Below are 27017 nucleotides of genomic sequence, written 5' to 3'. Positions count from 1 at the left end.
AACTGTTAAGATTAATCTTTAATTTACTTTGTGAGCATAAATCGTGAAGACATGAATCTTGAAGAAAGCAAGTAAGCAAGATGTTTTTCATTAGAAAGTGGTCTTTTTTTTAATAAGTAGAAAGTACTTTCACTGTGGACTTCAATCGTGTTTGCCAAAAACATCCTCCACTAAGATAGAGTAGTTGATTTTTTTCACTGCTGGGCCTGTGGGTTCTCCATTCCAGCCTATATCAAACTGAAAACAAAAAGCATCAGGACATAAGATTAAGGAAACACAAACATTTTGTCTTTCTCCCGCTCGCAGAGAACATGGATCAACGGATTAATTAATTGATAACCGACATTGAACATTGAAAGCAAAATAACTGCCACATGCTTATTGTAAAAGCTGATAAGGACACATTGTGGCCAACTTGTATATAATATCAAAATTGGGCACAGTCTGGACTTGAATGTGTGGGTATCACAGTTCATAGCAGAGGACATGACAGTTTTAAGTCACAAAGGTGCTAGTAAAGCATCTGATTAACTGTAGCGGACATGGTCAACTTTTGACAATATCTTTATCTTGCACTCTTCACCACGGTGTCGCTGCACGTAGGTGTACAGTATTTAAAACCCGAGAATCTTAAGTAGAATACATTATTTTATTTTAAACAAATGTCCAACCATCTTTGGCAACTGCTGCATTCAGAGCCGATCTCGACAGGCACAGGGCACACGGCAAGACAGCGGCCTAGATGGGACACCAGTCCATCACAGGGCACACTCGTGAGTGTGCACACTGATATACAAGCGTATTCATTCCGAAACTTATAGGAAGGCAATTTAGAAGGTTAGGAAAATGTAATTGTGACAGGAATGCAACATACTTGTTCACTCATCACAGTACTTCAGGATGTCTTAGTTAACCTGAACAGATCTGCCTTAGAAAGCTTCTGTGTTCGATAAGTTGATAAAAAGAGTAATGGCTACGAAACTACTTGGGTCCTTTTGGGACACATTTTCCTTAGTTCAATCTATAGAGTAATTTAACAATTATTTTCAAATGAATCAGTCATTTGAGAATGTTATTTTTATCATTTGTTTTTAAATCTGGATGCCACGTCACGTGACAAAGCAGATGCTGGAGGCAGGTGAACATTCAGACAGATCACAGAGAGAGGGAGTGCCTCATTTTTCTTCAGTGTGTCCGCACAGCTCTTCCACAAGAGCTTTGTAGCTCACTGTCAGCTGGCTGAGAGGTTTGGGCTTAACCTGTACTGCAGAAAATAGCTAGAAACCAGTGACAGAGAAACAGAAAGAAAATGAACAAAAGAGATAGAAGAAAAGCAGAATGTTGAGACAGTCATTTAGCCCACTGTGAAAAACCGTGTAAGTAACTATTGAGTGCATATTTTGTCACTCAAATTAAAATGATAAATTTCTTAAGAAATTGTATATACATGACCTAGGCGTTACTCATGTGATGATGATGATAGTAAAGGCTGGAAATTGACTACAACTAGACACAAAAAATACCACAAAACATCTTAAAATGGGATTTTAGATAATCTAAAATCTTGTTCATTGCTAAACAGCAGACTTTCAAACACGCCTCTGGAGGACAGAGCCTAACAATAATGCTAGGCAGCATCTTGCACCTGCATTGCCTGGACATTTCGGGTTTGCATAGCATGCTGAAAGTGTATATTCTCTGAGGACTCCGCACTTGGCTGGTTGCTCTTTGATTCGACTTTGATTCGCGCCTTTGGTGAAGCATCACAGCCTAAATCTATGGGCCCACACAGAGTCATCTTGCTAATTCCTGTAATTTTTGCAGCTGTTTTATGAGACGCTGGAGGAAAAGGAAAGCACTAAAATAAGATTTACTTTTACACTACCTTAAAATCATTTGAGTGACATTGTAAAGAGGTTCAAACAAGAAGTGCCCACTTCCCAGCTGGTCTGCAAGTACCACATAGAGCTTCTGAGAGTAGACTCACCTTGATAGGTGTTTCAGGGAGAGCTGTGGGTACCGGACTGTCTCTCCAGTTTATCGCTGACAGGAAGCCATTGTATTCCACCTCTTCTTTGCCATTTTCAAACCTACATTCATATTCGAAATAAAGAACTTGGCTAAGTTATTAATATTGTGAATACCTTATAAACCACTGTCTAAATCATAAATCATTGCCTTACAACACACATCCATTATCTAGAATTAAGAAAACATAAGAATTATGAACATTTTTTCTAACCTCTATGAATCTACAATTAGTATAGAAACGACATCTACAGAACAAGAATATAAGTTCAATTAAGTTCAACATCAGGCTTTGACAGATAAGACATTATACATTTGCACAATTCTAGCCAATAGGTGTTAGTTATAGCCTATTAAACTTGTTCAAAGTAAAGGATTAACCTTATCAGAACAGATCCATCCATTTCAATGTATGACGTTTGATAGCAAGAACAGCCTCGGATTGCAAATGAACCTTTATTCAATCCCTAAACTGTCACTGGACAAAATGAGATCTAACAATAACATAAGACCATAAAAAGGTCAGCAGAAACCTTAAAGAGGCAAAGTTATATTTTGTTTGTTCTTTTTTTCTGCTTCAAACCTACTTTTCCAGGATGGCTTTCAGCAGGTCATCAGGCAGAGGGAGCTTGAAGGCTTTGCAAATCGTCCTGGATTCCCAGACAGGCAACAACCCAGTCCTGCGCACCCAGATGAAAATAATGACACGTATGACTACTGACCAATAAAAGGTCATGCTGCATCAAAATACACTGAAGGAAGTAACAATAGCCACGAGACATTGAACAGCATCTTCCATACAAGGTGTCTATGATCATTCAACGGTCAAACACTACAAAAGGTTGTCAAAATTAGTTGGCTCACAAAAAAACAAACATTTTCACTTCTATCACCCAGTTTGAGAACATTTATACCTGTGGATTAAATGGTTGAAAAAGTGAGGGGTCCTTGTAAATGTTCCTGACCACACTAAAGAGAGCATGAGACCTCAGCCTGTAGGTACATTAATTCTACTTATGAATACAATATATCTTCAATCATAGAATATTTAATCACGAAATGTGTTTGACAAAAAAAAAGCAATGTACAGGTATTATACTTACAGTTCTCTTTTTTCACAATCACATGAATACTTGATAAACCCATTATTATTAAAGTAAAACCTAATTTTTAAAGTAAAAAGTATACTCTTGAAAACACCACTTATTTAGGAAAATACCACTACATTTTGAAATGTTAAGATGTAAAAGTTTTCATAAAGGTTTAAGAAGAAAATGTTTAGCAATGTGCTTGAAAACTGTGATAATAACAGAAGGAAAAGATTCCTAAGTAGTAACAAGTGATGTACTGTTTAAAAAATACTATATAAACTATGGGAAATCCTACTAACAGGATTATTTTCAATCTGCATAATAGTGTTTTATAGAGGGGTGTTAGATATTGGTATGTGGGTGTCAAAAGATTTTTTGCTACTGATATGATGGTGTGAATATCAGCTTTCTAAAATAAAAGCATTGCTCTGCAGATTACAACAGGCTCTGAAAACCTAACCTTCTCACTTGCCCAAAAAAAATCACAGTACCGCAAGCCTATGAATGTGCTAAGTCATAATTTCAGCCACACAGCTTGCTACTTACATTAACCAATGTTTTAGGGCTCAGGGCTAAATGTACCAGGAATGCCTTTCCAGTGTTAATTTTATTTTCCCAAATGAATTGACATAAGGTCTACCACAACTGACATCTTGAAAGAGAATATGACCTCTGCTAATTACCTCTTTATTTGATGAGACAACACAAAACGAACATTGTATGAGACCAAATATAAGCCTCAGATTACAAACTGAACTACACTAATGTGAAAATGCACAACACTGGTTCTTTTTTACTTGGGTATCACAGTTGTATTCTTGGTGTGATCCACCTTCTTATCAGAGCTCAGATTTCGAGTTGGCTGGTATACAATTATTTTTTAATAAATGGGAAAGGGAGGTATTGCTGGGTAAGAAGATGTTTTGAACGTGCCATCACAGGTCTGTCTGTTTACACATTATTGCAGAGAACAGAGTGGAGACAGATGAAGCAGTGCAGTGTTTCTGTCTGGAGTCCATACCACAGAAAAAAGCATACACTCCCTACCAAGGTATTATCTTATGTTCCCCCTCCATACATTACGAGCTGATAACTGAGTTTTACAGGTTTGTGGTCACCCCTCCCAGCTAAGAATAAGAAACTACTCGTATCTTGATTACCATGTGTAGGAACACATTCTATTGTGCCTTTGTCTGAATTCTGTAGAAAAAAATAAAATTCTTTAAGTAAAAAAATAAATAAATTTAAACAATTTAAAAATATAGCTATTAGTCACTTTGCAATGAGCTGCATTTTGCATCAGTTCTCCTATGTGACACTGTGCTGCCAGAGCAAAGAAAGATCATGTCATTACTTCTGTGCATGTCACAAGAGTTCTTCCAAGAGACCATAAATACGAGATCACATGCAATTTAAATGTACATTTCAAAGGAAGCAAGCACAAATCGTGTAAAAAAAATCCCATAAAACATTTATGGGAGAGTGAATAACAGCTTTATACTGCTGTTAAGGGATCTTATTAATAATTGGCTGACAGGGAAGGTAATCTTAGGAACACCCAAATGCATAAATATCACATCAATGCATAATGTGGGGAATCTGTGTGATTATTACTATTCTGTTGCTCTCATTCAACCCCAGTAGCCTCACTGAGTCCAAACTCTTAGTTTATGTTTCCTTTGCTGTTTTTTAGTTTTCAGCAAAATTGTATTATGTTTGGCTAAGATCACCTTAATAATGTCAAGGTGACCAGATGTTCATGCAAATACACCCAAACATCTAAATGACCTTTCTGCTTCTTGTTTCATTCTTAACTGTCCTGCATTATTCTCTTGTATTCACATTATTTTGTATAGCTGATACTTACAATAAAGGTACTGTATCTGCTTGGCTTGCTCTATCTTTCAGCTCATTTGCTTATTTATTAAAGTGTAATATATGAGGCCAATGAATATTAGGTATTCTTTGTGTGAACAAATTCAGGCTTACTTGGGTTAATTCCACTGTTGAGACTAAAACCAGTTTTAATATATTTTCTAAATATGGTTCAGAAATAACCCAAACACTGTTTTGTTTTATACTTGAGTGGATTTTACCACTCATGAGAACACAGGAAATGCTTAGTTTAGTAGGTAAAGATCTGAAATTGTATCCCACCATTTATTGAAGGAAGCCATGTAGGCTTTGCTCAAGACTCATTTTAACGTGTGGCGACCAGGTACTAGTTACACGGGTGCATAGTATAATGAAAAGTGTTTCTCAGTAGTCTCTCAGGTGCGGTATATACATGTATATAGAACAGCAGACACGACAACAGACAGAAAATATAATAACAATAAGTGTAAACAACAGTATGGTACCAGTGCGACAGTACCCATATCTGTTAAAAACTGTGCAAAAGTACACAAACAGATCAAAACAGTGCAAAATAATACGGCAAACAGTGCAAAATAATATGGCAGTTATCAAATAGTACAACTATCAAATAGCAAATGCTAGACGTCTAACAGTCACAGGTGTTACTACCGTATTTTGTGAATAAATGCCCCAGGATGTATAAAAGACTTTTGAGGTATATCTATTGGGAAATGGTACTGTACTGTATGCATGTGAAAGTGGCATGACAGCATGGTCATGGCACTACTGCTTGTTTGATTCCGGCTGGGGGCTTCTGCCTCTGTGGAGTCTGCATGATCTCTCAAGGTTTGCATAGGGTTGTGCAAACAGGTCTCTGGCCTGCCTTCCAGAGACATTCTAGGAAAGTCCACTGGATCAGTCCAGGAGGAGGTGAGCCAGGCATTACAGCTCATTACTCCTCCTTGTCCAGAATAGCTTTTCTCCACTATTTGAGAATGGGTCAATACCTCATAGTACAAGCACACAGCTACTAGGAATATTTCATTAGCTGTATCTTAAGTGCAATCTAGAAAATTGTTTAAATGTTTTGTGTACCTGACTAATATAAATAAGGAGAAGATATTTTAAAAGACTAAGTATACTTCTGTACAACTGAACAGATAAGCACTTTATCATGTTCAGCAAAGTATTTTCACTTTCTAAATCTGTTTTAAATCATCTGTTTTAAATTACTGCACTGAAATCACTGTGACTAATTGAAACATACGTCCTGGCTACTAGGCATTCAGACAGGTAGATATATGGCTGATTGATCGCATTTTTCTCTCCCTTCCTTGGACAAAACTAAAAGTCCTCTGTGTGAAGAAGTGTTGAAGTTGAAGAGGTTAATGAAGGTTTCAAACGGGGTGGCGGTGGGCGGGGGGGGTTATGCGAGGTGAAGGGGCAAATTAGTACCTCTTTTCGTCTGCATGCATGAAAGCGTTGGTCATGTCAGGGAAGCTCTCAAAGTGCTTCTTCCTCAGCAGTTCCTGGGCCAGAGCCTTCAGGAAGCCAAGGTCTATCTCAGTTTGCTCTTGGATACAATAGTGGCGCCCAATTGTCATGATTTCATGCTCAGACATTCCTCCTCCGGCCATGTCCATCAGCAGATTCCTAAAGACAAACAGCACCATTTAAACACTGGACAATAATAAAAAAAAAACATAATTCAAGTTCGCACAGTTAGTCCTAAAACCAAAGCCATGTTGCCATTTTAAATTCCTGCAGGAAATTCTGCTTTTAATGTAGTGCTTTTTTGTAAAACATTAAACATCAGTAAAAACATTAGAATTGTTTAAGCCACAATCGGTAGCTCTCGGTGCAATTCCTGGGGTGTTATCTGTATGGAGTTTGTATGTTCTCTCTCCAAACTGGTAGATTAACTGGCTTCTAGGAAAATTGGCCTTAAAGTGAGTGTATGCATATCTGTGTCTGTGTGCTCCATGATGGAAACATGGAAACATAAAACCAGGTGGACAGCACACTTGATGGGCCGGAGTGAGGCACATCTGGCATCTAATTTTAAGATGTCTCATACCTGAATGGCTCATATGCAATCTCTCCTGTGTTTTCTGGGTCAATCATCATAAATGATTGCTTGATCTCCTTCATCTTTGGCTCGGTGATGGACCTCAGTTTGCTTATGATGGTTCCAATGTTTCCTTTGGGGAACTAGGTGAAACAAGAAAGCACCGTTTATCAGGAGAGCTAAGATGTCTGCAACCAAAGACAGGAAGTGGGTGATTAATAACAGCGTCAGGATGCGATGATGCTGGGAAGACAAGTATTATTTTTAATACTGCAGTTCTTAGAAAGAATGTAAGCCCTAACGTCTATAACCTTTATACCAGGGCATGTAAGATAATGATAAACAGGAATGTTGTGGATGAGATAGGCTGCTAAGATGATCTATTCCTGGTGGTCCCCCTCACACATTTTGCAGCCTTTTATTGCTTTCTTCACCTGCTGGGCAGGGCTGAACAATGCTCACATTGTTGCCATCAGCACACCATCCCTGCTGATTCAGAACATTCATTAACCCTACCTCACAACGGCCCACGTGAAGATGAAAACATAATCACATTTGCAAGTTAACTCATTCCTGCTTAATGGAAAAATCTACAGAATAAAATGGCAAATTATGGGTTCAGGTCAAACAATCCAGCTATCCAAGTGCTTTATCCACAGCAGGGTCACAGGGGAGCTGAAGCTTATCTATGGCAACCAATGGGTGCAAGGCAGGATACACCCTGGACGAGATGCCAGTCCACTGCAAAGAACACGCAGACATGCCAGGGCCATTTTTTCCAGAAGCCAATTAACCTACCAGTGTGTATTTGCATTGTTGGAAGAAACCGGAGCACCCGCAGGAAATACAAACACGGAGAGAACATACAAACTCCACACAGATGGCATCCCAGGAACTGAACCCAGGGCCCTAGCACTGCAAAGCAGCAATGCCAACCATTGCGCCACCATGCAGCCCTGGTCAAACTATGCCAAACTTTATCTTTCTGGATCTTTAAACCACCAATAAACTTACTAAATCAAAGCTATAGAATAACAAACATGAAATATGTAATACCTAATTTTTGCATTACACTAGAGTGGTATTGAAATAAGCTTTTATGTGTTTTGTTTTAACTAATACAGAGGAGTAAATTCATCTCCTTTAGTGGAGCTTCAGCTCCCTTTATTGAAGATGAATACTAAATATATTTTCCTTTGTTTGCAATGTGTTTCAGATAGTTACAACCTGAAAAACTGTTAATGATATTCGCGTGTTACCCAACTGCCTACCTTGTGGTTCTGCTTGCAGATAATACACTGCAGATACACACTTCTGCTTAATGTTTACAGGTGCTTAATGGTACACAAATTCTAAAAGAGTATTTCCTGAAATCTCTCCCTCTTGAGTGGTTAAAGGAGAAGTCAAAACAGTTCCGTAATAATAAAATGGGCATTCTGGTAGAACAGGCATCTCCAATACTGGTCCTGGAGGGCTGGTGTGTCTACAAGTTTAGAGTTTATCTGTGGTCTTAATGACCTGAATCAGCTCTTTACTGGCTTCTCCTGTCTCTTTAGCTGCTGCTTTAAAGAGACTTAGAAATCTGCAGACAACCCGGCCTTCCAGGGCCAGGACTGAGAAACCCTGCAAAAGACATACAGCATAGGCTAAGTGTGTTGAAATGAAATGTGATTAAGGTAAGAAAAGGTCAAGAATTTATCTTCTTTTTGTATACCCTACCAAACATTTTTGAATTACCTTGTATATACGAAGAATGACAGGCTAAACATATTCCTTAGTCCACCCCATCAAATATCTTGGGCCAAAGCCAAGCCAAAGTGAATATAATAACATGGCCAATTTCCTCCCATAGTCTATACTCTACTTACATTCATTATGTTTTTTTAAACTGCGAATAAATTTTATTTTTAAAGTACATGGAACTCACCGGCTTTTGTTTTTGTGGTATCCACAGCAAAATCCTTGTCCAATGCCTATTTACCAATCTTTTAAAATTAATCTTTTGGGAGATTAACATGACCAATTTTTTTGTATCAGCTGGTGTTATCATAGTGTAGCAACGGAAATAATCTATTAGGTGTAACCAAGAAACAACACTTAAATGTCATCGGACTGCGAGGATGTCTGCACTAACCCATGATTTTTGCTAGCGTGTGATAGTGCTGGAAAGCATTCAAATCAAGCAGCTGTTTTAATCTAAGCGGAGCAGACAACAATGGGCTTTATCTGCAAGGAGATGGAATTCGCCTGAAAACAGAAAGCAAGAAGTACACTTGCACAGAAAGGTAACGGACAACTTGTATTAAGATCCACTGCGGAAATTCATGACTTTCTGATTTTATTTTAATGTAGGAAAGGAATGTGCATTTTTATAATAATAATAATAATAATAATAATAATAATAATAATAATAATAATAATAAACTTTATTTTATATAGCGCCTTTAAAGGTGGCTTCTCAAAGAGCTTTACAGGATGACAATAACAATAAATAAGAAGAATACAACAATAAAATAAGAAGAATACACAAGATAAGACACAATTATAATATACAATTACAACAATACAACAATTACAATAGAGGAGACCGTGGAAGGTGGTACTAAGAAGAGCAGAGGGGTGAAGAATGGAACCAGTTAAGCAAAGGCTTTTCTGAAGAAGAGGGTTTTGAGTCTGGATTTGAAGGAGTTTAGAGAAGGTGACTCTCTGACACCCTTGGTCAAAGAGTTCCAGAGCTTGGGGGCATAACAGGAGAAGGCCCTGTCACCCATACAATGTAGACAGGCTTGGGGGACAGTAAGGAGGGCAGAATTTGAAGAGAGGAGGTTGCGAGGTGTGGAGTAGGGCGATAATAGTTCAGACGGGTACTGAGGTGCCAAGCCATGCAGAGCCTTATAGGTGAGCATGAGGATTTTAAAGTCTACACGGAATTTGTTTTTTTAAATAAACGTTTCTAAACATCCCCTGTAAAATGTATGCTGTCCTACTGTTTAGCCAGCTTTGTCACAGGTGCAACTACAATGGTGCCAATTACGTTCAGTGCAACAAACTTTGTGGAAGAGGTGTGGAGTGGACCCGAAAGGCTTGGGAGGGGAGATGTTCTTCAACCTACCTCTTCAGCGTGCTGCTCCATGTAGCTAAACACATACTCATCAGCATCCACTAACTGGAATTCCTGGTTGTTGAAACACACTCTTGCTCCCACGTACAGGTCCTCTGCTTTGAAATATTCTGAGCACTGACTCTTAAACAGCTCCTGTCCTGGCTTTTTTATCCGTCCTCTTTCTAAAAACTTCCCTCCAATCATACCTGTTAAGACAAAGCGATCATCCACAAGTAAGAAACCCAGCAGAGCAGCCACCCTTCCAGATTTAGAAACGACTGCATGATTGTACTCAGCGTAAACAAACAAAAACTTTCCATCTATTTCTGATGAAACAAGACTTTTAGGAATTGGAAATTATAAGAAAAAACACTGTGTCCTCCTTGACAATGTCTCAATCTGTTAATTCTACAGTGAATGTATAATTTAATAGTTTTTATTGTTTATTCGTAGCAAGTAACTGATCAATCAATTGATCAGTTTCAAAATGGATAATGGGGACCAAGATACATTTTAAGATACGATTGTTTTAGCACTTATTCCTTATATTAACAATATGTGAATGAGAGATTACATTTTTGCCTGCCATAATGCAATATTACTGATGTATTAAGACTGATAAATAAACATTTACATAGTATGTTACAGAACCAAACCCCTATTTTTATGTTTAAAAAGGGAATGTTATAAAACCTATTTATTAGCAATCCTATCAATGCATTCCCTTGATCTAAAAAATGTCAGAGTGTAACCCCAGCGCCATGGATTAAATATGCTATAAAATTTAAAGTTACTTTCACTGAGACACTACAAACTTCACAGTTTGCCATCCCTTGATTTGCATGCACGAGTTCTTATTTTTACATGCTTTCCATTACAAACAATATTTGTCATTTACAAAAATACCTCACATATGAAAGACAAATCTGTAGTTTATACTCGATTTAATCTTTATCAAATAATTACAGGGTTGTAACATATTTTTACCTGAGTTCCTCTGGGGAGGTTCAAAGATAGAGATGGTGTCATCGCTAAGGTAAAAGGAGATGATGAATTTCCTCTCACTGTCAATAGGGTTATCCGAAACCATTCTGCCAACAAATCTCAGTATGTTGCTCTCCAGGCCTTGTCTGTACAATACATAGGTAAAAGTAATTATTTAGTAATACATCAGTCAGGATAACATTCAACAAACACAAAGTTCTTCCTTCTGAAAATAACAAGATTATAAATCAAGGTTGTGGAGAAACCTAGAAAGGAAAGAACATCTAGAAGAGGCTTTGCAAACAGAAGACATGAGGGTTTCTTCTTCCAAAGGCAAGACTAGGATTAGCCAAACAAAATACAATCACATACAACAGTGGTTCTCAAACTGTGGTACGCGTACAAGCAGTGGTACGCAGAGCGCCACCAGCTGGTACACCATATAACCCTGGAACTGTGTTGGATGCGCTGAAAAATCAGGACGGGTTTTCATATTTTGTATTTTAATACGTGTCGAATATGCAGCCTACATACTACGATACAGTGCGCACTAATACTTCAGTGGACACAGAGCTACTATGTAATTCTATGCCACTCTATAGGAATGCGTGCTACGTACGCAAGTGACCAATTGTATTTAAAACAAAAGCTATGTCCAGCAAATAGGGAGGTAGGAGAATGTGTGTGATTTTGGAACAATGCCAATGTTGTAAACACAGGAATGCATAGAAATACGTGCTACGAACGCTGGTGTTGTTTGTTGTTGTTACTGTTTTTGTTCTGTAAAATGGTTTGAGAAGCCACCTTTAACGATGCTATATCAAATAAAGTTTATTACTATAATATTTATTAAATGTATGTGTGAGTGTGTGCACGCGGGCTCATGTTGGTCATTGAGAATTTCTGGGGTTCCTATGAGATGATGACTTGTAGGTGGTACTTGGATGCTTTTGTTGGATTAGGGGTCGTACTTGGTCCAAAACGTTTGAGAACCACTGACATACAATGATTCTCCTGTCATGAGAGGTTACCGATTAACACGATCAGTAACATCATCATGAGGGAGTTGCACGGTTGATGGATCCTTCAGCGTTAGTCGTTTCATTTCACATTTTTAATATTTGTTTTTACACTAACTAAAAAACAAAAGACACGCCTAATGAAAAAGTGCATGTCCATAAAGGAGATGACTATCAATGAGCCAGCTATGATGATAGCAAGACCATATTGCTACTGTGAAATACAGAATAAGCTTTATTTACATTTTAAGTAGGGCAAGCAACAATTTACTTTGCATGATACATTGAACTTTGTGGACTACGTCAAACAGAAAAGGGAGAAGTATTTCAAGCATACTGTAAATGGACCTGCGACAGACAAAACTACCTTCTCCTGAGTCACTCCTCATATTTTACTCTCTGCATTATTCTACCTGTCTTTCTCCATCAGCTTCTTAAAGTCCTTCTGTGGGGGTTTTGGCAGCAATCCTGCGCAGGAGCAGAGAGAATCTTCCTCTGAGCCAAAGCCATTGTAGGGTGGAGGCTCTTTCTGTGGTTTAGGAGCTGGGGAAGCTTTGTACGTCACCGGGGTAAAATCCTCTGGGAAGCAGAGTAAGGGAGATGTTACTTAACCCCATAGATGCAGACAATAACCCTTTAACCTTAGGGAAACCAGATGAGCCCTCAGTCAGATGGGTTTGTCACATGGCTCCATTTAGAACAGCTGTAACTAATGCAAACAGTCTTCAATCAGCATAAAACGGCATGAGGTAAAGACAGAGAAATCCATACAAGACTGATATCGTGTTACTGTTGGTGCCAGGCTCTGGACAACTACATCCAAATATCTGGAGAGAAAGGAGTTAAAAACAAAACTTGATTTTTATTCGCATTAGTCACTTGCATCACTTAAATGCTATACTATTAAAAGGTGAAGCATCAGCAGCACTGATACACCACTTTATTGCCTTGTCCTATCAAAAGTCAGAGGCTTATCAAGACTGGGCCTAGTCAGTACTGGGACTGTGGCTTTCTGAGTTTGGTGTCGGGTGGCACCGTCCTTCTGGACCAGACCTTCTGAGCCATGGCCCCAATATGGTGAACAGGGAAATTCTGCTGTATACCAAGATGCTGCGTGATACTGTGTTCCTAAACTTATTAAAGACTTTAAGAAAGAACGGGGGTTTATCCTGATGTTCTGGCTAAATTCCACTCTTTGCTGGTACAATGTAACCTCGCTAAAGTTCTCCCTTAGTTCAGTTTGGCAAGATCCTCGGATCAATCTGAAGGTCTTCCTTCCATTTGCAACCTGGCTTACAATCATCTTCAGTATTTGAAGCCCACATTGACAAACTATACAGTATATTTCACATTTATAGATGCTTATTAGCATATAGTCTACATATATTTCTCATACAAAATAACTGAATACCATCCATCAATTCCATTTCTAACCACTTCTTCCAATTCAGGATCATGGAGAGCCAAAGCCTACCCCTATCCCAGCTTGCAATGGGCGATCGACACCAGACCATCGCAGATAACTGAACACCATGTACTTTAAAATAATTGTAATCATTTTTTAAAAAATGTTCAAATGCAATTTTTTTTAATTTCGTCTCTCGCAGCATTTAAAAATTCTTGTGAACTATTCTCAAAAGAAAATACCACAAAATGATATAAAAGCACAGACAATCTAACAATGCTTATATTTATTTTGCAGTCGTTGAAAAGTGAGTCATTTTCTGAACAACCTGTGATGTTTGAAAACACACCTTTCCAAAGGCAAGACTTGGATTACACAAACATCAAGATTCACTTTTGTTCAGACAAGTTCACTGCTAGCAGTAAAACATACTTTTTAGGTTGCTGACATCTAGTGGTCACACACGTAAGATCTAGCACTTCTAGTGTTGAAGTGTAATGCCACAGATCATCTCACTGAAGAAAAAGCAAATGAGCAAGACCAAACAGTCACATTACCCGTCGCCACAAGAAGCAACACTCATTTTCACAGGAAGCATTCCCATTAGGTGACTAGATACTTTTATCTCGGTAAATAAAAATCTGAGGTTGTGATTCTCTCTCAGAAGAGAGTGGCTTGCTCTCTCCAGGTAAGGGTGAGGGGGGAACAGTGCTCCAAGTGTATGAGCTTAAGTACCTCATGAGTTAGTTTTGTTTTGTTCATGAGTTAGGGCAGACCAGAGCACTGGTGCACCAGCTGCAGTAATGCAGACACTCTACAGAACCATGGTGGTGAAGCGGGGGCTGAGTTTTTGGACAAAGCTCTCGGTTTTCTGGCCAATCAGTGTCCCCATCCTCACCTCTGGTCAGTCACAAGCTTTGGGTAGCGACTGAAAGAATGAAATTATGAGTTTCTCTGCAGGGATACTGGGGTTACTCCCTGAGACAGCCTGGGGAGGCCAGCACTGTGGGAGGTCATCAGAGTAGAATCACTGCTCCTCTGGACCGGGAGGAGCCAGCTGAGGTGGTTTGGGGATCTGGTGAGGTTGCCCTCTGAGTGAGGGGGGTTCACCGGACCCGATGCACCAGAAAGAAACCTCAGGGCACACCCAGGACATGCTGGAGGGATAGTGTCTTTCAGCTTGGCAGAAGCCCTCAGGAGGTGCTGGAGACAGGGAAGTCTGATCTGCCCTGTTCAGCCTGTTACTACTGCAAACCTCACCAAGAGTAAGCAGTTAGAAAATGAGATGGATGGATATGTAAAATGTGATAGAGAGAAAAATTAATGGTAAGGTGCCTGACAGACTCACCAACACCATATTTTGTGCGGTAATACTCCTTGGTGAAGCCATCACAGTCACAGACGACCACTTTCCTGCCCCACACATTAATCACCGCTCCGATGGTCAGGTCACAGTCCTTGTAGAACTCCTCATGTACAGCACCAGTCTGAACCGAATGGGAAGAACACAAGACACTTACCTGTGTTATCTTCAGTGTCATTATCAATCAATTACACTGGAGTGATCAACAAAAGAGATGTTCCCGACTGGAAGCACATTGTTTGGATGCATCTACTGTACATTTACCCATGAAATTTGGTTTCTATAGTGTACTAGTGTCAAATTAGAGAGTACTGGAAGGCAAAAACATATTACAGATATTGCATGGACAAAAAAAGTAAACTGAGCAAGAAATAGCTGAGAAACATTATAAAAAACATGGGAGACTTTCAATAGATCATACAACAAAAGGTTGGATGTCTTAAACTTTGGAAGACCTGTTTCGGCTTTAATTGTGACTCAGGTAATGGTGACTCATAAGGTTAGGCACAATGCTTTATGTATGAGGATTTCTAATTAGTTCTTCTAATAACTTTTGGCACATCAGATTTTAATGAAAACTTAAGTGAATCTGTTAGAAACGCGTTAATTGCAACAAGTGACGATGAAATCTGAATGAAGATTGAAAAAGAAGGATAATTCCGGGAAAGCTGTCTGGCAGCTGCAGTTCTCATCAGGAATCTTTAACCCTTCCTTACCAGTGATGTAGGTCACAGGGCGTTAGAAGAGGGGAATGTTTGAAAGTCCCTCTCCAGTCCCATGAATCTCACCTGCAAAGCCACCACTGTCCAGCCCAGCAGCAGACATTCACCCACCTTCAGGTTGTCCAGAATGTAGCGTCCACCATGTCCCATTGGCCCAAACACATTGAGGACAGTGCGGTCCGTTATTTCCCCTGGCTGGCGTGTAGGAGGAGGGGCACGCTGGTTCAAATTTAGAAAAAAAAAGAATAAATAAACATAGCTTAATTTTTTTTCCAAGTCAGAAATAAGGGTAAGTAAGATAAGGAGAAAGCTCTGTGCGCTGAACTTATTGGATCTCTTGAATTCAAGTATTTTCAAAATTCTGCAGTGAAGCCAAAAAAAGTTAACCAAAAGTCTAAACGAGTAAGAACGATTGCTTTGGACTTATATACAGTACTGTCAGCCTCTTTGATGCTGTTCATCTTTTTCATTTTATGTGGAACAATTAGCATCTCAAGTCAAAAAGATAGCATTTGTTCTTCATAATGAACTAACCCCCTTCCTTCTGTGCATGGGGAGGAATCTGTTGTTGCTTCAGGCAACCCTAAAGTTACTGCAGCTCTGTCAACACAGATAGAGATTTCGTGTGGAGAAAAGCAAAGCTTATGCAAGTAGAAAGATCGAAACAGAGACAGGAATTATTCATTGGCCACATGACCCTGTAGCTCAGCCTCATCAGATCCCAGAATTAAATAAGGCTTGACTGCAACACTGCCTTGACTGCATACCTTGAAGCAAAATGGGACTACTGCAAGATCCTGTGCTGGTACTCAAGTAGGCGTGTTTCTTTTTTCTGTGCTCAACTGAATATTTCCAACTAAAGCCCTACTACTATATCAACAGTGGGACCATGCTTTTGAATCATTACAAATCAAAGCCACTAATCATCTAATATTGTGATTTGGAGAATGACAGTACACTATCCACAATCAAAGCCACTAATCATCTAATATTGTGATTTGGAGAATGACAGTACACTATCCACAATGACCAGGCTAAATTCCGACTCAAGCACTTCCACGTACGCTTTTAAAATTATGCTAGATCTTAACAGGCTAAATAATTCAGTATTCCTCCACCCTACCTGCTACATAATAGTCAGCTAGCTATTGATAGAAAGCAGTTCCTGATTACCTCCTCAGAAGGTGTTGTGCGTTACTAAAATAAGTGCTTTTGCTAATCCCTAAAGAGCTTTGGGTGGAAGGCACTATACAAATGGAAACCCTTTTCTTCTGGTTACTGGACAAATACTGTAATTCTTCTAAATAAGTATTCAAATGTTGTTTTTAATAAAACATGCTTTATGAAAACAACTTAATTGCAAAAACAACAATGACTTTCTGTTGTCCCTTATATTCTAGCACTACAGGGGTGCACAGAATTCAATTTTAAAGGGGCACTTAGAACAGGAGTTCTTAGCCTGGGACGCGCGCACACCCTGGGAGTACGAGACATGCCAGACTTTCAAACAAGGCACGTCATTGAAAACACAGATTAAACACAGGCACATAAGCACAAATGCTTTCTTTCATCAATCATAGGTATTTTAAGTCACACTTTAAAAACTGTGTAGTCAAAATATGTGTTATGTACTCTTAATTTGACTGTGAAATGTAAATTGATTTATCATTCTAAAAAGGTTTGTTTTTTTATGTACAACATTCTTAATTGCACTGCAAAGTTAAAACACATAAATAATTTTCTCTCTTTCACTCAAAAGGTATGATATATCTTGGTTCTAAAGCACTTTACTTATTTCTGATAAGGTGTCAAGGACAGATTTTGAGAACCAAAGGGGTGCAGGCTGCAGTAAGGGCTAAGAACTGCTGGCTTAGTATAGCATTCACAATGCAGGACAAAGCACTAACAGTCGGCATCACCGGGCACCTCAGAGGGACTGACCTTGGGCAGTTTCCTGCGGTGGAGGAATTTGGGCACTGCGTCCCTCCCGGAGTTGGGGTAGGTCACCTCTCGGATCTCAATGGTGTCGTCAGCCAGGAAGTAGTGAAGCACCAGCTCGCGGGAGTCCCCGAACATCGTCTCAGAGTCATCCCAGTGGCAGAAGAAACGCAGGACGCGTCTGTCGTGGTCCAGGAACTGCCTCAGGGTGTCGGAGCGCTCGTACGGCCGGAGAGGGCTCATGCTCTCTTCCATCTGCAAAGACAGACGACTCAGTCGCTGCTTTCACATACATCCACAAACACTCAGTAACAGCACCTAGGCAACTGAATATGGCAACTGCCAAGCCTTTAGCTTACAAAAAAGTTTTTCTTTTATTTTCCTCAGTGGAAGAAAATATATTTCCCACTAACAGATGGAATTTAGCTGACACGGAGGCTCATAAATATGTTTCCAATAAAAATAAACATATCAAGAAGGAATGAAATACACAAATCATTGTTTTTTTTTAGATATTCAAGGTTGATGTTTTCCAGTCACAGTAAAGCTTTACTTATCAGTGTCATAATGTAGAATGTGGTTCTGAATAGGTCTTCTTAACCACCAAAAGTTAATGATATGCAGTAGCTTAAATAGCACACGTTCATGTTACAGTATAAGATAATCATTGTTTTAATTCTAGTGCACAGCCACACACAGGAAACCCATAGGGCCAGAAGGAGATGGAGATCAAACGTCCCATCTAAGAATGTAATGTGCAGGGTAATCTTCACTATTGTTGCTTTGGAGAGACAACTGCCGTCCAGCCTTCCAGTAATGTGAAGTCAGCTACGAAAGTTTAATTATGCAAACTGAAAAAAATTTAGTTACCTGTTTTTTAAAAGTAAACTGGTGAAAGCCAGTTTCTTTAAAACTCAATGTTAAAGTCTCAGTAAAACAAGTGTATATAAAACAAATGGAATAATGAATTAGGTGATAAAACAGGTTAGGGAGCTTCGGACATCCACCACCATTTTGAATATGCTGACAAGTGAGGAGTCCAGGGGTGCAACTTAATCTTTTTCCAAGAAATTACTGCAGGGGTGGGGATTAGGCAGGAGGGAGTGGTGGAACAAGACGGATAAGTGGTTTGAGTCATTTCTACAGAAGTCCGTAATAAATATAATAATCAGCTCAAATTAGAGATCTAAGCTTTTTTTTCTCAAATTCTCAACAATAGTTAATTCGGCAAAGATTGAGCAAGGAAAGCAGCCTGTTGATTAAATTAATATTCTTACCACCGGATTCTAACGGGGTGGAGATGGAGGTTGAGCTTTGTAAACCTGTTTCTCTTGTAAGCCTCTTAGGTAAGAAGATGACTAATTTACCCCCACCAGCAAAACAAAAACACATACTAAATGTACCGGAAACATGGATCAAGATAATTAAATTCTTATCGCACTACAAAGAGTAGTGGAATTGGCCCAGAGGAGTATAGGATGTGATTTACCATCAACTGGTGAGATTCACACCATTCGCTGTCACAATAAAGCTCGATCCATCATTCAGGATCCCAACCATCCCGGCCACAAACTGTTCTTCCCCCTGTGCTCTGGCAAGCGGTACCGCACTGTTAAAGCACAGACCACCAGGCTTAAGGACAGCTTCTACCCTACTGCAATACACATCCTTAACAGCTAATTGCAATGTCTCAGAACCCAGTACACTCAATTGCACTATGCACTTTTTGCATGGACTACTATGTTTTTTTTTTCATTTCCACATATTTATTGTTCTGGTTGCTATTATTTATTATGTCTGTAATGTATTGTCTATTGACATCTGCTGTACTGTGTATGTTCTAAGAGATCAGCATGAATAAGAATTCCAATGTTAATGTATTCCAATGTACATTTACATATGGCAATAAACTACTACTCTACTAAACTATCATCCCCGTCCTTATAATGTAAATTATCTTCACTAGTGGAGATTGCTGTCCTACCACTGGAAAAAACAGGTAACAACTTCAGTAATTGGCAAGCAGCAGGCATATATAGAATTTCTAGCGTATATGAGGGAGAACTATTTAAATAATTTGAACAGCTCCAAGTACAATGTTATATTCCAACAGACATCTTTAAATATCTCCAGGTCGGACATTATATAGTGTAGGTATTAAGAATGGTGGACTTGATTTTTCCAGTAACTCACACTCACTGGGAACATCCTCCTCAAGAGTGGGAACAAAACAATTCTATCTTGGTTTACACTCTTTTGTCTAGGCACGGGGTAGACTCCCTACAGTCTTTACAAATAATTTGGAGCTGAGAACCGAGGCACTGCGAAGATAGCGATACTTGGAAAAGCATTCTTTCATTGCCTTCAACAATCTGTAATCCATATGGAAAAACTTGGTACAGTCTGTTACATAGAACATCTAAATCTCCACAGATCTACAGCACACATAGCACTGACACATCACTTAACTGACCTAACTGTAATACCCAATCAGAACACAGTTCTGTTGTTTATGGGAATGTACATACATTCAGAACTTCTGGCAGGAGGTATGCCAAAAATATCTTTGATCTGTAGAGTGCAGATTGATCCTCTTCTGTGAATCTTAGGAGTCATACCTATTCAGCTGCATATCATATATAATCACAGAGTGGTAGTTCAGCCTGTTCAGATGCTGGTGCGAAAGGCAATTATGATGAGGTGGGCAGGTGAAGAACCTCCCTCCTTTGGTCTCTGGGAATTGCAAATAAGTGACTTGGTCTCTTTAGAGAAGATTCAGCCTAAAAATGTTGTTTTAATAGAATGTTTTTAAAAACTATAGAATACACCTTTGAAAGCACTAGGTTTGAAAGAAGAGCTCGATATAAACTCTAAAACCATAATTATTACAAGATAAGCCTTACAGAAATATCTATAATTGATGTTCATTTTTTATTAGATATGTCTATACAGCTTTCCTGTACCTGTTGTAATTTCACTGTTATATTCTTATGGAAGAATGCAAAATGCAACCTTCCTACTGTGATTACCTTGTAACAAATTAAAATTCTTAAAAAAAGATCTCTTGTTGGTCATTACTGGCTTAACCGGTCAGCATGAAAGAGCTCTGAATGACTGCCAGTTGGCTTGCCCATTATGAGATGTCTATTCAAAGAGAGAACAGTCAGAAACCCAAAAGTACTCACTTAATTATTTAAGTGTGTTTTCCACAAAACAGAGGAGATAAAGAGACTGTGGGCTTAAAGACTATGCTTAGCCACCCCTGTTTTATATTAAAGATACAAAGATGCCAGGCAGGGCCCACTCCAGAAATAATTAGGGTGGAATATGCAGGCGAGGAGCATACTTGGGTTTAACATGTACCAGTGTTTGTTTTTTCAGAAGTCAATAATGCTGCTGATCCTGTATATGGAGCTTGTGGTTTATGGAAAAGACCGATAATCGCGATTGGTGTTCACAGGTACTGAATCTGTACAGGCCATGAAACAGCTTTTTTAATGTGGGTTTGCTGAAGACTCCCTGATTCAAAGGGCAGGGCCGCAGAGTTGCTCCATCAGTAAAGATGCTTGCTCACGGCACAGGCTGGGCCCTCCAGTTCAAAGTTCAAATGTTGATAGCTCGAATTGGGCTAGTCGTGATCAGGATTCTTCATGCAGAGGTGCATTACTGGCTGAGCACCACTTGGTCCGAGTGGAACTGAGCTAGCAAGGGTACACACAAAACAGTGACCTGTGGCAAAGATACCACTGAATGATGAGACACTCCACAAATAGTACTAAATCTCCTGTAAGGCAGTGTGGAGGTTACAATCTTTCATCAAATGATGGTGACAGATGTCGCAGGATCATTTGGGTATGAAATATAAAAGAAAACGGCAATGCTTCTGCTTTATCCGAGAAGGACAAGTGCTCTCTTCCTCTCACCTGCCTCCGGAGGCTGTTGTAGGGGTCTTCTGGGGTGGGAGCCGGCAGGTTCAGCCTAATGCCCAGTTTGGTCAGGAATTTCTTGGTGAAGAGGTCACAGTCAGTGATCCTGAAGGTGCGCGAATAGAACACGACCTCTTGGTTGATGTTGAAGTGTTGCACTTCGTAGTGAAACTCGTCGTGTGGCGGAGGGAGGGGAATGCGGTGACGTCTGATCAGAGTCCCTGGGTCGGAAAGAGCCGTGTGGAAAGGAACAAACACGTGAGACCAGCTGGGTCTAAAAGAAACACACATCCAAGGGCAAATAACTATCTCCTTTTTAAGAAAAGGGAAACAGTGAAATGCATATCTTGTAACAAAAGTTCATCTTGCATTTTAATTGCTAGAAAACTACACTCCTCTTTGTGTATAGTCTAAAGTATCATTTCCAGTGCAATTAAGGTTCTGCGGACCTTGTCATTAATCAGCTGTGGTCTGATGTCAAATTCAGAACGTCCTTTCATTACAGCACTGTTCTAGGCTCCCACTACTTCAGAAAGAGTTGAAGGGCGTATGTTTGTTACATATCCTGGAAGCCTGATGTAATACTCACAGAAATCATAATGAAAGTCACCGCAGAAATAATTATAAATTAGTTTTCACACCCCAGGTGACACACAAACCACAGTTCGCAAATTATAATCTATAAAAGCAACCACTGTGTTGAATACCTTTTGGAAACAGTATACATGGCACATTGGAGATGTGTTTTCCTTACCATGGGGTGTCTGGTAATCTTTGAATTCCTTTGGAAATTGTTACCTTGTGGAATCCCACTGTTTTGTTTCTCGGGCTCCACCACTTGTATAGTTCCATCCTCCAGGAAAAAGTAAATCTTGCACTTCCTGATTCGGAGCTGCTCGACTCTGCTTTCATGAACTGGTTCTTTGAAGTGTGCTTCAAAGCAAAGCACCTACAGAAATCCATGGTCAATTAAAAAAAAAAAGTTAATTTCTCTGTAATTTTAACCGATCAGATCCGTGGAACTCAACCAATTTCACACCTCAATTAAATAACATCAGTTAAAGGCCTAAATATTATTCTAATTTCTTGTTGTGCTCATCCACTTTTAAAAACAAACTTTAAAATGGTCAAACGAATGGAAATGGTTAAGACAAAATGAGACATTGCAGGAATTAATACAAACAAGGAATAGGAACACGGTTTGGCAATTAAATTTGCTTTTAGAAAAATAAAATTAATTTGCACTTCAAAAGCCCTGCTGAAATTACCGTGGAATTTCGCGCTCTGAAAGAATATTGATCCTGTTGCAAAGGACCAGGTGGATGGGGGCGTGTTTGCAGGCCTTGACACTAGGCTTTTTTTGGAAAGACATCGCAATTATTAGTTCTTGTGTCCATGTTTGTGTTTTCACTAGGGTGATCCTGATGTGAATTCCTCCTCCATTGATAATCATCTTTTCTCCAAAATGGCCCCGCTCAGTCATTCCTAGTTATTCCTTCTCCTCACCAGCTTGTTAGTCAGTCAAAAAGCCTCAGCCCACTGACTTCTTAAAAACCTCAGGCAGGTGTTTCCAAGCTGTGACAAACTGTCTCGATTGCTCTTTTAGAGACCAGAGGCTCCCTGGAACTAGCTCTTTTTCCACAATTCAACCTATGTTTACAGTCAGGTTGGTTCTCCATAGATCCATTTTTTCAGGTTGGAATTAGATCGTGATCTTCGATTATCCTTCCCCTCAGCATGATACACTGCTCAAATCCCATTTCATTTTGCATTTATTGGGTTTCTATTATGCTAAATTTGTCTCGCATAGCATGTCCACTACATTATGAAAATTGTAGATTTTATTCTCTTTTTACCCTTATTAAATGTTATTTAAAATGAGTTGCAGAATTTTTACTGTAACCTGTCTTGGGAAAAGGCATCAATCAATTCAATGTACAATAACAGTTTTTTTGTAGGTCTTGTACTGCACTATACTGTACAGTATTAATAATTCCTTTCATTTACATAGTGCTTTCTGGACACTCCAGTCAAAGTGCTTAACAGGTAATGGGGTGTCCCCTCCATCACCACCAATATGTAGCCCCACCTGGATGATGTAATGGCATCCAAAGTGTGGCAGTACACTCACCACACATCAGCTATTAGTAGGGAGGAGTACAGGACACTGGGGTTACACCCCTATTCTTTTCGAGAAACACCCGGGGATTATAATGACCACAGAGCGTCAGGACCTCGGTTTTACATCTCATCCAAAGACCGGCACCTTTTACAGTATAGTGTCCCCTTTACTATACTGGGGCATTAGGACCCACACAGACCGCAGGGTGAGCGCCCCCTGCTGGCCCCACTAACACCTCTTCCGAACAGCAACCTCGGTTTTTCCCAGGAGGTCTCCCATCCAGGTACTGAACAGCCTCACTCCAACTGAGATTCAGTGGGCTGCCAGCTGTGAGCTGCAGAGAGTTATAGCTGTGTTTTACATTAGGTTTTGATGTATCCGTAACCTCATTGTTAGTTAATTAGTAATTAGTAATTAGTTACAGATACCTGTGATATGTCACACAAGGTTACTTTATGTCACTGGATAACAATAACAGAGACTACTGGGAAAGGTGCAGTACCTGTTTGTCAAAGGCAACCCATGAGGGAGTATCGCTGCCCTCTCCTTGGGGGAACATGGAGTACTTGGGGCGGATCTTCTGGCCCGGGAGTGGTTCGCCCCCGATACCAGGCTTCTCTTCACCGACCGCCAGCCGAACCCCGTTGGAAAAATCAAAATGCTGGGACTTGTGAAATTTCTCCTTTCCCAGCTGGAAGATCAAAATGTGCAGACCAAAGGACTTTTAAAGAGGGACTGTCGCACATTTTAAAAACAGCACCCTAAGGCCCATAAAAGACTCGGAATTATGTGAGACTCTGTATTTTCCACCGAATATTGTATTTTCCAATATTTTTTACTGTCGGAGTCATGAGGGAGTCGGAGCCTATCCTAGCAAGCAGTGGGGGCAGAGCAGGATAGCTGGGACACACACAGACACACACTCACACCAGGGCCAATTTTCACAGCAGCCATCCTTCCACTTAAAAAGGCTAAACATGTCTGAAGTACTCCTTTTTCTGTATAACATAAGAGTTCAGCAAAATATTACATTACAACCAATAACATTAAAAAAAATGGATAGTGTTATCTTCTCAGAAACAGAGTAACATATGGAATTCGTTTCAATGTAGTGGTGCTTGACAGGAAAGGGAAAACAGATTCAGAGTTTGATGCAAATTCCCTTAAAGCAACAATATGTTGTTATATAGAGAATGATCTTCTACTCAGTGAAACCAATCAGTAATATACACACAGCTACTGTTATTACACTCCTGTGCATTAATTAAACAGTAAAATTGGGGGATACTATGTTAAAAATGTAGAAGACCTCATTTATAATATGATGTGCAATTTTGGTCACCATGTTTTAGAAAAGATAGATACTGCTGATCCAGAATCAGGCACTCTGGGTTTAAGAGGATGTCCTACACGGACAGGGTGAAGGATCTCAACCTTTCGAGCCTCGAACAGAGAAACAATTAAAGGTTTACTCTTTGCCGGAAGAAGGCTCCACAGCCGAAATGTTGTGCTTCTTTTCTTCTCTTTTCGGCGTGGAATAAACCTTTACCTGTTCCTTTGCTGCCTACGCATGCTGACGCAGCTGCCTACTCGAACTACTTGAACAGAGAAGATTATGAAGAGACCTGATACGAGTATGCAAAATTCCTTCAAAGGTACTGACAACATGAACATTAAAACAAATCCGAGGACGCACGTGGAAACTATGCGGAAGCACATTTAAAACTGAAAACAGGAGGCACTTCTTTACAAAAGGGATGTGGGAGCAGGGAACAAACAACACAGTCATTGAAGGCGATACCCTGGCTTCTTTCTAGAAATGGCTCAGTAAGATCCACGTATCTCTGAGATACTAGAAGCCAAAGGTGCTATACAGGTCGAATGGCCTGTCGTTGGCCACCTTTCTTCTGTTTAAAAAAGTGGGTGTTGTGTTCGTCTATGTAGTGCAATAACACGGCTCAAGATGTGCGGAGGATGTGAACACCTCCGATGTGACACATATTGTTTGGACCTACTTTCAACAGAGTATTTGATTTGCTGTACTGTAGATTAGCGTTCAACAACAAACCCAGCAAGGCTTGAGGTCAGAAACCGTCCTGAGTTTTTCTCTTATGGCTGAGCAACAGTCTTTCCCTGCGTTTTCCCTTGACAGAAGCACTGCTCGAAGTTGGTAACTGTGTTCAACGCAACCTAAAGCGCCACCAGGAATACTAAAACACATCATATGGATTTCATTTAAGTCTGTGTTCTTTTTAAAGTTCTGCACAGACCTTAAATAATGCAGCGTTTGAGTAACTGGTACCCTTTCTGCACCTAGCCCTTAGCTAGGTAAAGTTTGTACAGACGCCTCACCACTTATTATAGAATTGATACGGGACTAAACAGAAACAGCACTGGCAGAAAACTTACGTTTTTGTTGGGAGAATATCCCGGGAGCGACATGATGGGCCGAGCGATTGCTTATATCCCACAGCTCGCCAAACACTGATAACTTTTCCGTTGCTAAGGAGAGTGCGTCGTTTTGCGGCGGGTAGCTAGGAAACCTTCCTAAACGTCACGATCTGCGCAGGTCTTGAAGACACGCAAGTGTGTCGCCGATTGCTCGTCATTTTTCGAACGACCGAGTCCTTGTGCGGATTACATGACATTTAACTATTCTACAGCCTGAATTCATATTTTTACGCCACCCCATGCCCCCCTCCACCCATCTTCAGCAGCACGAAGATTCTTTAAACAAAAACACAACCCATTTCTTTCCGTGTAGCTTTATCCGAATGACATGCCAATTACTATTAAACGTATGTTTTTTTTTTATAAATACGAAAACGACACTTGTCGGGAAAGGGAAATCAAAGTCATAATCGTCATAATGATATTAATGATGTACACCACGTTGACGTTTATCTCCAAGACCGTGGAAACGTCTTTATTCAGAGAAAATACAAAATATCAAAAAGAAGTCTATTCACTGTAATAACTGAGTCTTATAAAAAATAGCGTTCCACGTTTGATTTTGCTCCGGAAGTCAAATTATTCTATACCTTTCGCCAGCTATAGGTTGGGAGGCATATGCTGCATCCAAGATATATTAGTATTCAACACTGCGCAAACGACAAACCGATTCCACAATAATCTTCCAGATCGCCACGTTGCCTTCATTTTAAAGGTTGGAGAATCCCTCGATCACTCCTGCTAACACTCTCCATTGTATCACTTCTAATTCGGGATCTAAATTCCATCCGGCCTACTGAAAATGTAAGGACCGTAATTAATGAGCAAGGCCAGCCTAATTTGTTTTTAAAAATCTGCAGCATCTAGCCTCACTAAAACTAACAAGAGGAGAATATCAGCCTGCTGCTTATTCCTCAGGTCCTGCGTGATGGTACAAAGC

General features: G+C 39.8%; 1 protein-coding gene across 2 annotated transcripts; it reads right to left on the bottom strand.

The window, feature by feature from the left end:
* Positions 1–26395, bottom strand: efhc2 (EF-hand domain (C-terminal) containing 2). 2 transcript variants are annotated; one of them, XM_015363381.2, is made up of 16 exons: positions 26036–26395; positions 24129–24317; positions 22303–22453; positions 21502–21725; positions 17582–17833; positions 15752–15859; positions 14904–15042; positions 12564–12729; positions 11135–11277; positions 10157–10353; positions 7054–7187; positions 6432–6629; positions 2616–2708; positions 1988–2090; positions 1175–1277; positions 82–237 (listed from the first exon to the last, which is right to left on the bottom strand). In XM_015363381.2, the coding sequence occupies exons 1-15, from the start codon at positions 26066–26068 to the stop codon at positions 1176–1178; spliced, it is 2232 nt and encodes a 743-aa protein (XP_015218867.1). In that variant the 5' UTR covers positions 26069–26395; the 3' UTR covers positions 82–237; position 1175. The 2 variants fall into 2 exon arrangements, with proteins under 2 accessions (XP_015218868.1, XP_015218867.1); XM_015363382.2 differs by lacking the exon at positions 1175–1277 and having other exon boundaries at positions 1–237; positions 26036–26394.
* Positions 26396–27017: the final 622 nt, after the last annotated feature.

Source organism: Lepisosteus oculatus, chromosome 15 (genome assembly GCF_040954835.1).
Source record: "Lepisosteus oculatus isolate fLepOcu1 chromosome 15, fLepOcu1.hap2, whole genome shotgun sequence".
In the NCBI taxonomy this organism is placed as follows: domain Eukaryota; kingdom Metazoa; phylum Chordata; class Actinopteri; order Semionotiformes; family Lepisosteidae; genus Lepisosteus; species Lepisosteus oculatus.
This window is presented reverse-complemented; position numbering and strand designations above follow the sequence as displayed.